Below are 13204 nucleotides of genomic sequence, written 5' to 3'. Positions count from 1 at the left end.
GTTTATGTTTCTTAGTTTTCCAAACGAACCGGTACTTCGAGCAAAATGGTTAACTAACATTTGTAAATATATCTCAAGAACAGCTCTCGAAATTTACTTTTGTGCTCACAACGCTTCATTGACTGTGATTTCGACCAAAGGTTGCACCGGAAAATGTTCATCAAATATCTCGTCAAATATGCAGTAGGTAGGTACTATCAAAACTTGTAATGAACCTGAGACCAACCAATCAATTGTAGCTATTGATCAACACAGTGAATTTAATGGGAGTTGTCAAGTTGTAGTGGCTATAGTAAACTGGCCTTAATTATACTATTGGAACACATCGATGTATATTTTTAGATTTGTAATCAATGATTATATTAAATCTGCATACTTTCCCATCCTTGTCTATTTTGTTTACTTTACCACAAGCACGAGCATGTATTTTACTCCTTCTATACGTTTTTTTTTGTTATTATTCCTATTAGTGGAAAGAAAATTATATCTCTACGCCACTGAAGTGAGGCGCTAATGATAACGGAAGTGGTGTGGTACTTTAATCACAGTTAGAGGCCACGTTTGGTTCCCGTGGTCTACGTCTGGCCAAGCATTTGATTCCCTCCATTAGTTTTCTAACTCAATGAAAATAGGATTGCGGGTAAAATTTAATACAAAACTCGTTAGTAAAATGACATTACTTGACTCGGAAATTAAAGTACTCGGCCTCAAAGGGGCCTCGCACTTCTATATTCTATTTTCTCGCCAGGACTTTCATGTAAATATATAATATGCTTCGAAACGCGACCTTTTCCGACTTAATTTATAGGTATTATTGATTTTCATACTGTAGTCTCTAAATAGTATTCCCTCCACACCGTTTAATCCTGCACCTTGTCCTTCAGCTCCTCACCCTCCACTATTTTTGGTAAACCCCAACTGGTCATCCGCTTTCGGCGTTCTTCTCTTATATAGGGTGTTTTGTTCGGAGCTTTAGATAAACGTTTCTGGGACAGTGAAAGTTTATGAAAATTTGTACTTGGAGTTACTGCGAATCGATGTGAAATATTTTCAAAATGGTGGCACTTCCGGAAATAGCGGAAGTAACGAGGAGGACCTTCGTTAGTTTAAATGACAAGTGTATAAGTGCACAAGCAAGTAAGCGAGTTTGTGAGTGTGTTAAATGCAGGGACCCGAACCCAAATGAAATATTGGTTTCGGTTCTGTTTATATTTAAGCGAAAATATTTATAACTAGTGATGTGAAATTACACTTTTTTTAAGTGCGTAATATTACGTGTAAAATTAACAATTTTTATGATTTTTATGGAATTTTATGTAATTTATGTAACACCATTTTAAAAAAAAACCGTAATTTGACAGTAAAATTACCAGTAATTTATGTTTTTTACGTAATTTACAAATATTTTTGTAAAATTACCTGTCATTTATGTTTTTTATGTTTTTTTAATAGGTATTCCATAAACCTTTTTAGCGCATTTCCACAAAAATAAAAAAAAAATGCGCTATTGTGGCCACTTTGTCCGTCCGTCCGTCCGTCCGTCCGTCCGTCCGTCCGTAACTTTGCGACGCTACTAGTTTTTTATCTTAAGAGCTATTGTTCTACTTTTTTCGCTATTTGGTTCGTTATGGTGTCGAGTCTTGTACCAAGGAAGGAATTTTTTCTGTACCGCTTACAAAAAAAGTTATTGTAAAAAAACAAAAAACCGTTTTTTACATGTTCCATAATTTTACACTTTTGCCGTTTATTAACGATCCTAGAGATCGTTTATAATTTTGCATTGCTATCTGTCGCCTGCCGGTTGGTCTGTCCGTCTGTTCCTTTGTCTGTCTGTCCATCTATCTGTCCGTGTGAACGATAACTTTGTTTAGAAATGTTCGATCGCTTTTACATCTCCGTTAGTTATGAACTGAATTGCATGAAATTCAATATGGGCATAGATTTAGCCATATTATAATACGCAATGCCAAAAGTTGGATCGAATCGATTCAAAATTCACAGTGCCCTTTTCGCATCTCGACCATTTATAAACCGAATTGCAAACTTTTTTACTTATAAAAGTATTTGAATGAAATTTGATACATAGGCACTTGGAATAAAGGAAAATCAAACGCCAATTTCAAAATTTGGTTTTGCGCATGCGCAGTGCCAACTTTTTTATTTATGGAAGAATTTAAACGAAATTTGATACATAGGCACTTGGAATAAAGGAAAATCAAACGCCAATTTCAAAATTTGGTTTTGCGCATGCGCAGTGCCAACTTTTTTATTTATGGAAGAATTTAAACGAAATTTGATACATAGGCACTTGGGATAAAGGAAAATCAAACGCCAATTTCAAAATTTGGTTTTGCGCATGCGCAGTGCCAACTTTTTTATTTATGGAAGAATTTAAACGAAATTTGATACATAGGCACTTGGGATAAAGGAAAATCAAACGCCAATTTCAAAATTTGGTTTTGCGCATGCGCAGTGCCAACTTTTTTATTTATGGAAGAATTTAAATGAAATGTGATACATAGGCACTTGAATAAAGGAAAATCTAGCGCCAGTTTCAAAATTTTATTTTGCGCATGCGCCGTGCCAACTTTTTTATCTATGGAACTATTTAAGTGAAATTTGATACTTAGGCGCTTGGAACAAAGGAAAATCTTAGTTTATTAGTTAGTTATAGTAAATTAGTTTTAAAATTTAGGTTTGCGCATGCGCAGTTCCAACTTTCTTATTTAGAAAAGCATTGAAATGAAATTCTTCTCATAAACTGAAATTGAAGTAGCACGTCAACAATGGATTGCCCATGTGCAACGCTATCTTTCATATTTGTGGCCGGATTTTTACGATTTTAACAGAAGTTGCATCTTACAAATGGGAAATGAATGCAAGTGGAAATGCGCTTTATGTAAATCGTTTACGATTACTTTTTTACTTGTTGAATTTTGTGAGTGTTTGAAAACAAAAAAGTTAAATGATATATTTTGGTCTATTAAATAAAATACCCAAGCAGTAGGTATTTCGCCATCACGCGTCGTTCCAGATCGATAATTAGATGCTGTATCATCTTCATGAAACCAAGCTAGATTCAACGGTGAATCGTTTACATTGGTATTGGTAATACATTATAGGTATTACATTTATGTAACTTTACAAAAATTACGGTTTTTTACGTAAGTTACGTAAATTTCATAAAAGACATAAATTACATTAAAAAAACCGACCTCTTGTAAGTTACGCGTAATCTAACCGTTTTTTATGTAACTTACAAATCGTCATTTTACAATGCACATCACTATTTATAACGGTTCCGGTCCGGTTTCTATTGTAAAAAAAGAACCGATCAGTTCTGCGCATTTTTTCGGTCCATAGAAAGTATGGAATTCAAAAAATTCATTAAACAATGTGATTTTTGTTAATTAATAGTGAAAAAGAAGTAAAAAGTCATGAATACCCAAACGTGACGTATCGTGTAGCTAATTTATAGCGACAAGGGGAATAAAGGAGGGGAGGGAAATATGTATTTATACTTAATTTATAAATAAAAAAACAATAAAAATACCCAAAAACTCATGTAGAAAAATAATGTATTGAGTATTGATTTTTTTATTTTCCAAAACTCGCCCCTTCTTTTATTATTTACATTTATAGTAGCGGCTAAATTACGTTAAATTATGTTCACCATTGAACAGAGCTGCTGTTGTAATCGCAAATTCACCATTAAAAAAAAATCGAAATAATTTCCACCCTTTTCCGCTATAGTTTCATATTTCAACTTCAACGCCTACTTAATAAGCATTTAAAATGACTGCAAATCCATTTAAATAGAGTTTTCTCTGGAAGAGGTCGAGGGGAAGAAATATGGTTGCTAGAAATTAATTCCTTTCATTAGAGTACCCCCAAACCCCCTCTTTTGATAAGCGATTAGAAAGAAGGGTGAAAAGTTGGTAGAAACGGTTCCTTTGATTTTAAATATAGCACTAGTGATCGCACCGTGAGTTCGGTTAGAGTCATCAAAAGCAGCGAAGTGTGATTGTCTTGAAACATCACTTGAAAACTAACAACAAACTTAAGGTTTCAACTTACATCGCCTATTCATGACAAAAAAGCCCAGGAAAGTAAAATTATGGAACCTAAGAGTTTACAAAATGATAAAGCTAATGTTAATAAGTAACATTTTTTTTGTTTCATTCATTATATTTTTAGAGTCCTTATCGCTTGAGCTTTGCCATTGAACGATATTTTTCGTTACAACAGTGCAGAATTATCTATAGGAATGTGAGCATGTTTGAAATTACAGGAAAGGTAGCTTTAATAACCGGCGCTTCTTCGGGAATCGGTGCTGCAATTGCAAGTGAGCTTTTGCAAGCGGGCGCAAAAGTACGGTTAATTAGTAAAGATCAAACGCCATTTATTGTGTCTTAGGGCGTTTCTGTTGTAGATATAAACGAAGGATTAGGTTGGGAAGTGTCAGCAGAGCTCAACAAGAAGTTTGGGAATGGGAGGGCTGTGTTTATCAAAACGGACGTTTCGAATAGGAGACAGTTGGAAGGTAGTTTTCTGATGGCGTATAGCTTTACTTTGTACCTCTTGCTTTAGATGCCTTTACGAAAACAGTAAACGTGTTTAACCAACTTGATATTGTCGTCAACAATGCGGCAGCAAGAGGCGAGCGAAACTGGGAGAAGAACATTGCGGTTAATTTGGTAAGAAGGCTTCGCTGAACTAATCAGATCATTTATTTCGTAGACCGGCATTGTAACCGGGACCATCTTGGCATACGAACATTTCCTCCCCAAGTATAAAAGTTCAGAGGAGGGTGCGATCATAAACATTGCGTCTATGGCTGCATTATACTCCTATCCTTCCACTCCTGTGTACTCTGCGGCAAAAATGGGCGTGATTGGCATAACTCGTAGCTTAGGCGCCAAACAACATTATCAACGTACAAAAATTAAGGTAATTGCTGTTTGTCCCGGATACACCAGCACGAACATCCTGCAGGACATAGCGGCAGAGGATTTACTAGGGGACGATTATTATAAGATCCAAGTAGACATGATGAAACTGGCACCAATTGCTCAGCCGTAAGATTGCGAAGGGTCGTATTGGCGACTATCTCATCTTTTTTCCTCACAGTACGACGGCTGTGTCCAGGGCAGTAGTCGAGGTTATAGGGATAGGTGCTAGTGGATCTGTCTGGATAGCTGATCAAAACCAATCACCTTACGAAGTGAAAGTGCTATGTAAGAGAAAAAGTAAACTGTAAATTAACAAAAAATTTATTGCATAATTTTGTCGAATTTTATTTACATGAGGACGTTTGTTGCCATAGCGAGTAGACTGACTCGATTATCCGATTAAATTTGTGATAACCTTTTAAATATCGTAGGCCTGTTGCAATAACCATCGATTTGTGGATCGTAAAGCATCCACATTTTGGAATAAATTTTTGTCATTCACTATCTAAAAACTTAACCACCGAAGGTTCCTTATTTTGTGCAACAACCCATACAGATCCGCTTTCGCCCCCCTCAATGATTTGCAGTACGGCTTTAGAAACTGAAGAAACTCTACGAAGAAGGCAACGGTATAATAATTTAAACGGAAACCCCATATTTTACCTTTGAGGTGGTGGAGTACATTTCCGAAGATCGTCGTATAAATCAAAATAAGCCGGCCCTAAAAAGTTAATGGGACTAACAGAAAGCGTGTCGGTGGCACCAGGGCAAACCGCGATTACTTTAATTTTAGTTCGAGTATAATGGGGAGTACACCCCAATGTGCGCGTCAGGCCAATTATTCCAGACTTCGCCGTCGCGTAGATGGGGAACGGAGCACAAGGGTATAACCCAGCTACGGACGAAATGTTAATGATTACGGCTTCTTCGCCACTTCTATACTTTTCTAAATATTTCTCGTGTGCCAAAACTGCACCATTAATCGTACCGATCTAAAAATGTTAATGTTATCCAAATCCTGATCTGGATAGCCTTACCAAATTCACGGCAATGTTTCGTTCCCAGTCCCTTTCGCCACTTACGACGGCGTTGTTTATAACAATATCCAAATTGTAGTACACTTCCACTGTTCGTCTTAATGCGTCTGAAAGTAAAATTGTATTTGGGCAGCATGCAGACAATAAGTACCTACCATCAAGCTCTTGGCGAAGCGACACATCCGTTTTCAAAAATAAAGCCTTTCCTTGGCCAAATTCGTTGTTAAATTCGTCCACCAAGTGTAACCCCTCTTCTTCGTTGATATCAATAATGACAACCCCCTAAAAGACAGTTTAGAGAAAAGTTTAAGTAGTAACCACACCTTCAGTCCAGCCTTTAGAAGCTCTCTTGCTATTGCGGCACCGATTCCACGAGCACCCCCAGTAATTAGTGCAACTTTTCCGGTTACCACATACATTTCTTGCTCTAGCCGTCTGTATCTTTATTGAGTTTCAGTTATAATTTCAAAGTTCAAAATTTAAACACTTATCAACTGTTGAACACACTGTAATCGCAAACGACTTACGTAACCGCATATCAATTACGTATTGTGATATTACGGTATCTGGCAATTTTAAATTTGAATTGTTCCCGCTTTTATGCACTTAATTTATGGAGAAAACCGCAAGTTACGCCACTGTAAATGTAAATGTTTCCGCGCTCTTAATTCAAATGGTGCAAGGACAAAGTTGGCGGGCCTGGCGGGTGTCGAGGTATCAGAAAAATTGATGCGTAAATCCTTTATTTTTTACTTTATAATTACTGTCATTAGCATAGAATGCATGGTGGTTGTTTTGTATTGCTTACCTGTAAAATGAATCGCTTTTATACATATTACGTTTCTATAGGAATTTTGCAAGTTGTTCTGAAAATTTCCATGCAGCTTAGACGTCTTCACGAGTTACTGGGTGGATTTTATTGTTTGTCAAGGGAAAGTTTTAGGGCGTATTATAGTTTGATATGTAGGTGGTTAACGGGAAATGTTCCATAGATGTGGGTGACTTTCATTTGAGATTCATATACACAATACAGGGTGGTTAGATAGTTTAGGGTATTTGGGGGATGTTGTGAAGTAAATTTTATTTCCAAAACACCACTTCTTGTCATCAAACTACAGAGTGTCAATAACATCAGTGAAAAAATAACGTTCTGAACTTTTTTGATTTAACCGCGCATGGTAGTCATTGATAATCCACAGAATTTATTCCATATGAACCTAGTTTATTTAAATTTCTTACAAACGGGGAACGAAAAATTCCTTTAATTGGTAATTGTTTATTATAAGAAACCAGTCTTTGTTTATAATACGCGTGTAGCCTCTCCAGTACTAATTCCCACTCGGTATTTTGATAACTAAACCTGCCCAAATTGGCGGGGTATTAATCAAGGGAACCATTGATTAATTTTCATTGGTTAAGATTGTTTCTTCAACCAATCCCAGTTGTTTTTCAAAATGTAATATTAGACTCTCGTTGAAACGGATGTATAAAAAGCAGATTTCCTGGCGTAGTCCAGTTTAATTAAGGAATAAATCCATTGAAAGAAACACTCTTGACCCATCTAGATATACTCTTTACAATGCCCAAACCCTGACTTTAAATTCTTATTTTACGAATTTCTGTGGGAAAACTAAAATTTCAATCCAAATAAAGGCTATCGTCACACAGGTAACTCAACAGAGTTGAATACCCTTATTTATCTTTGGCCCTAATCACAACGTTAATTAACTCAAGTTTTAGTAGATCACCCCGTTGTCGCTCTCATTTTGATCTTTAATGGTTTAACAACAAAAAATGCTGCAATTGCTACTCAATATGTATCTATTGGAATCACTCTCCTTGAGTCAAGAACGAGTTAAGGTCAATAATCATTCCTATCCACGTCTCTCACGATCCCTGATCCTGATCCCGTAAATTTTTTCTTTAGTGAGTTATCTCACGCTAGCTAAGAAATGTAATTTATTATTGCTTCTAAAAAGGATGTAATTTCAACTCTCGTCATCTTGAAGCCAAAATTAAGTAAATTGATCCCCAGCTGCGTAAAATAACGCACATTTCATAACCTATAATCATCAAACCGAATTCTTTACCTCATTACGACCAAGATTTGTTTGGAAAGACGCGTTGGAACTTTGAAATTTTTTGCAGACTAAAAATTCTACTTTTTCGAGAAAAAATTGAAATCCAAAAAGCTAAATGTTCTCGTTAAATAGTGGAAAAAATAGTTAGATAGAGGTTTCAGGAAAGGCCAATTTAACATAAAAACAAAATGGACAAATCTCGTTTACACACTGGATAAATATGCACCTTCCACTAATGCGGTTGAAATGTCGCGATTAATATATATTGGAATACTTCTACGGGTTCCTCAAGAGGGGTTCGATTTCTAAGTGTATAATTTTAATTTATTTAAACGAGTATTATAATTTGGACTCGGCCTTCTGCCCCCACACTATTTTGAAATAAAGATTCTTACCAGGACTTTTTGTTTAAGCTTTTACTTACAAGCGATTGTAATTGGGGCATTATAGGGGAATAACTTTCATGACACTTTTTGAAAAATATACGAAATAAAACCATTTTCCATAAGTTTTTCGGGATAGAAAGATACACCAAAAAACGCATTTTCCCCTTTGCCCTCGTTTCCATTCAGCGGTTTCCCCGCCACCACAAAACACAGGTGTTTAGACTAATTTTGTAATTTATTTTCGCGAATTTCATGAATCAATTGTAACAATTTGCATCGCTCGTTTTAAGGAAATTCTATTTGCGAATTTGCATATGCAGATCTATGTGAGTGGTAATACATTGACTAAGCAAGTTGTGAACAGTGGCCATAAACAATTAAATTAATTAACTTTTCGATGAGTTCTGAAGATATTCGAAAAAAAGCGAAATTAACCATGTTCATCTTTATTTTTTTCTGGTCCTTTTTGCAAAAACAAATCACACCTTCTCATTGGCACTTTTTAAGCTCTACAAGATGATGCCCATGGATTTTCACTGCAATGTCGTCTTTGAGAATCCATCTCAACTTCATATTTTTATATGCACTGGACAAAAAGTGCATACTGTATTGGGTAGAATTTTTTATTGCGAATATACGGTGATATATGATATATGGTGATTCATCAATGAATTATTTCGACATTTTGTCAACACCTACTACACCAAAATGTTAAAAATTTAGTACAAGTCGTTCTTCTGACTTAAACAATAAACAATGTTTAACAAAATGTCAAAATGACTAACTGATGGTTGCTTTAAATGACATAATAAAGAATCATATTGTGCCATACATCGCTGCATTCGTAATAAAAAATGCTACCCAATTACAGTATGTACTTTTTTTCCGGTCCATACAAAAATATGAAGTTGATGATGATTTCTCAAAGACGAAACGTCGCAATGAAAATCTTGTAAAGCTTAAAAGGTGCCTATGAATTTTTGATATCTTTTTAGATGGGGTCAGAAAAAAATACAAACGAATAGGGTTAATTTCGAACTTATCGAACGTTCCGAAACATCGAAAATAAGCAGATTACGATTACGATTCTCTTATATGTGATGATTTTTAAAAAAGCAAACCTTTACTCCAATAACTTTACTACCAAATGTATACATGTATTTTGCATGTATGACGTAATGAGTGATTATGAGTGACACGGTATTGCAATAACCAATGATTTGTGAATCGTCAAGGATCCAGATTTTGCTCTAAAGTGAATTTTGGACTAAATTCTCGTCATTCACTTTGAGTTTTAATTAAAAACTCAACCTCCGAGGGTTTCTTATTCTGGTCAACAACCCATAGGTACAGATCCGCTTTCGCCCTCTTCAATTATTTGCAGTATGCCTTTAGAAACTGAAGAAACCCTAGCAAAAAAGCAACTTTATAATAATTTAAACGAATACTCCAGTTTACCTTTGAGGTGGTGGAGTACATTTTCGAAGATCATCGTATAAATCACTATAAGCGGGCCCCAGAAATTTAACGATTGTAAGAGCAAGTGTGTCTGTAGCACCAGGGCAAACTGCGATTACTTTAATTTTAGTTCGAGTATAATGGGGACTACACCCCATTGAGCGCGTTAAGGCAATTATTCCAGATTTTGCCGTCGCATAGATGGGTAACGGAGCACAAGGGTATAACCCAGCTACGGATGAAACGTTAATGATTACAGCTTCTTCGCCACTTCTATACGTTTCTAAATACTTTTCATGTGCCAAAACCGTACCATTAATCGGATCGATCTTAAAATGTTAAAGTCATCCAAAGCCTTATCTGCATGGAGAGTCTTACCAAATTCACGGCAATGTTTCGTTCCCAGTCCCGTTCGCCATTTATGACGGCGTTGTTTACAACAATATCCAAATTGTTATACACTTCCACGGTTCGTCTTAATGCGGCTGAAAGTAAAATTTTATTTGGGCGTCCGTCACATGCGGACAATAAGTACCATCAAACTCTTCGCGAACCGACACATCCGTCTTGAAAAATGCAGCCTTCCCTTGGCCAAATTCGTTGTTAAGTTCAGCCACCATGTTTAACCCTTCTTCTTCGTTGATATTAACAATGGTAACTCCCTAAAGAAGACAGTTTGGATGAAAATTTAAGTAGTGTACACTACACACCTTTAATCCAGCTTTTAGAAATTCCCTTGCTATTCCGGCGCCGATACCACGAGAACCCCCAGTAATCAGTGCAACTTTTCCGGTTACCGCATACATTTCTTGTTCTGGCGCTTCAAACTGTAATGAGTTTCAGGTAACTGTATGAAATCATCTGCACTATATAATAAAAAATAGTATAACTTATGAACTTTGCGACATACCAGAGCATAGTGTAGTAGTAAACAACTTACGAAAATTAATTACGTGAAGCTGGGCATATTTAATTCAGTAATTTTTTAAAACCTCCTCTCTTGACATCAAGGTACAGGGTTACAAGGATTTTCCATTAACATCAGTGAAAACAAGTTAAAAAGTAATCGTAAACGATTTACATAAAGCGCATTTCCACTTGCATTCATTTCCCATTTGTAAGATGCAACTTCTATAAAATCGTAAAAATCCGGCCACAAATATGAAAGATAGCGTTGCACATGGGCAATCCATTTTTGTCGTGCTACTTCAATGTCAGTTTATGAGAAGAATTTCATTTCAATGCTTTTCTAAATAAGAAAGTTGGAACTGCGCATGCGCAAACCTAAATTTTGAAACTAATGTTAGATTTTCCTTTGTTCCAAGCGCCTAAATATCAAATTTCACTTAAATGCTTCCATAGATAAAAAAGTTGGCACTGCGCATGCGCAAAATAAAATTTTGAAACTGGCGCTAGATTTTCCTTTATTCCAAGTGCCTATGTATCAAATTTCATTTAAATTCTTCCATAAATAAAACAGTTGGCACTGCGCATGCGCAAAACCAAATTTTGAAATTGGCGTTTGATTTTCCTTTATTCCAAGTGCCTATGTATCAAATTTCATTCAAATGCTTTTATAAGTAAAAAATTTTGCAATTCGGTTTATAAATGGTCGAAATGCGAAAAGGGCACTGTGAATTTTGAATCGATTCGATTCAACTTTTGGCATTGCGTATTATATGGCTAAAGCTATGCCCATATTAAATTTCATGCAATTCACGTCATAACTAACGGAGATGTAAAAGTGATCGAACATTTCTAAACAAAGTTATCGTTCACACGGACAGATAGATGGACAGACAGACAAAGGAACAGACGGACAGACCAACAGGCAGACGACAGATAGCAATGCAAAATTATAAACGATCTCTAGGATCGTTAATAAACGGCAAAAGTGTAAAATTATGGAACATGTAAAAAACGGTTTTTTGTTTTTTTACAATAACTTTTTTTGTAAGCGGTACAGAAAAAATTCCTTCCTTGGTACAAGACTCGACACCATAACGAACCAAATAGCGAAAAAAGTAGAACAATAGCTCTTAAGATAAAAAAACTAGTAGCGTCGCAAAGTTAGCGGACGGACGGACGGACGGACGGACGGACAAAGTGGCCACAATAGCGCATTTTTTTTTTTTGTGGAAATGCGCTAAAAATCGTCATAGTCCAATAAATATAAACCGATATAACGGAATATTGAACGATCATCAGTGTTATTACCATCATTTGCCATAATTTAGTTTAATCTTGCTACTTCGATCTATTTTACAGGCTACAAAGAGTATAAAATTTGGAATTATGGCGTGTTGCAGTGTCGTACGAACAGAAGAGTGGACAAGGAATGACCCAAAACCATTATGTACATATTTCCAATGATTTTTAATAGTACTATTAGTACCTATGTGATTTGTGCTATCTGAGAGAACTATTATAAGTTGTGTCAAAAATCAAATGATTTGCTGCGTAGCGATTTTAATATGTTTTGATCAAAGTATCTACTCCTTCACTAATTGATGTATGCAAGATGGGATTAATAGGTACCGAATGACTCGAAACTAGGAACAATCATAATCAGTGCAACTTTTTCGGTTAGGTAGCGCATTTTAGACATTTTTGGGTAGATATTTGAGGCACGCTGAAAACTTGCCCAGCACTTCTTCAATAATACCCAAACACATTTCGAAATTTTTACACCTTTAAATTTAATATTTAAAGAGCGAGAAAATCAATAAGCCAGATCATTTAGTGGGGCCTTGCACTTTACCAGGCGCCTTTAAAGTTTGAAAGAATGTATACTGGTCGTCATACACCCAGTGTACTTTGATCACTTTTGATGAAAGTTTCAGGACAATTGCCTTTATTTCGAAATAATGACACAATTACAACAAATTCAAACGACACTAATAATGTGCTTTCAGATACTTGACGGGGTATACGAATAGATGCTAGCTTGTGATACTGTCCCAAGATTCTAAAAGACGCATTTGAAGATCATCCAAACTGTTCCAGGCCATCGACCCATCATACACCACTCTTGTTCAATTGGTGGTAGATGCCGCTGAATACCAAATTGTAGTTGTCGTTTTTCTGGTTTATTAGTGATACTTTATTTTGTATCATGTTGAAATTTTTATCGTTATACTTATTTCGAAATACATTATAAACAAATATAGCAAACGAGAACCTGGGTATGGCTATAGCTTCGTATTATATGTCTAAAGCTATGCATAATTTCATGCAAGTGGTTCATAACTAACGGAGCTGGCAAGAGGGCTTTCCTTATTTATTTGCCT

General features: G+C 35.8%; 3 protein-coding genes across 5 annotated transcripts; 1 reads left to right on the top strand and 2 right to left on the bottom strand.

Moving 5' to 3' along the window:
• The first annotated feature begins 3879 nt into the window (after positions 1-3879).
• LOC116174070 (15-hydroxyprostaglandin dehydrogenase [NAD(+)]-like) lies at positions 3880-13074 on the top strand. Of its 2 annotated transcripts, XM_031491856.1 has the most exons (6): positions 3880-4371; positions 4417-4543; positions 4591-4697; positions 4741-5078; positions 5131-5237; positions 12830-13074. In XM_031491856.1, the coding sequence occupies exons 1-6, from the start codon at positions 4276-4278 to the stop codon at positions 12835-12837; spliced, it is 783 nt and encodes a 260-aa protein (XP_031347716.1). In that variant the 5' UTR covers positions 3880-4275; the 3' UTR covers positions 12838-13074. The 2 variants fall into 2 exon arrangements, with proteins under 2 accessions (XP_031347716.1, XP_031347715.1); XM_031491855.1 differs by lacking the exon at positions 12830-13074 and having other exon boundaries at positions 5131-5285.
• On the bottom strand, positions 5258-6440 carry LOC116174073 (15-hydroxyprostaglandin dehydrogenase [NAD(+)]-like). 2 transcript variants are annotated; one of them, XR_004146029.1, is made up of 6 exons: positions 6313-6440; positions 6145-6271; positions 5990-6096; positions 5895-5944; positions 5616-5847; positions 5431-5564 (listed from the first exon to the last, which is right to left on the bottom strand). XR_004146029.1 is itself a non-coding variant. In XM_031491859.1 (5 exons), exons 1-5 carry the CDS (start codon positions 6406-6408, stop codon positions 5447-5449), a joined length of 777 nt encoding a protein of 258 aa, XP_031347719.1. In that variant the 5' UTR covers positions 6409-6440; the 3' UTR covers positions 5258-5446. The 2 variants fall into 2 exon arrangements, 1 of the variants encoding a protein (XP_031347719.1); XM_031491859.1 differs by having other exon boundaries at positions 5258-5564; positions 5616-5944.
• Positions 9589-10895, bottom strand: LOC116174074 (15-hydroxyprostaglandin dehydrogenase [NAD(+)]-like). The gene is made up of 5 exons (XM_031491861.1): positions 10625-10895; positions 10450-10576; positions 10293-10399; positions 9915-10243; positions 9589-9865 (listed from the first exon to the last, which is right to left on the bottom strand). Exons 1-5 carry the CDS (start codon positions 10718-10720, stop codon positions 9790-9792), a joined length of 735 nt encoding a protein of 244 aa, XP_031347721.1. The 5' UTR covers positions 10721-10895; the 3' UTR covers positions 9589-9789.
• Positions 13075-13204: the final 130 nt, after the last annotated feature.

The sequence above is a fragment of the Photinus pyralis genome, unplaced genomic scaffold (genome assembly GCF_008802855.1).
Source record: "Photinus pyralis isolate 1611_PpyrPB1 unplaced genomic scaffold, Ppyr1.3 Ppyr1.4_LG6, whole genome shotgun sequence".
NCBI classification, from domain to species: Eukaryota; Metazoa; Arthropoda; class Insecta; order Coleoptera; family Lampyridae; genus Photinus; species Photinus pyralis.
The sequence above is the reverse complement of the archived record's forward strand: the minus strand, read 5'-3'. Positions and strand labels throughout refer to the sequence as shown.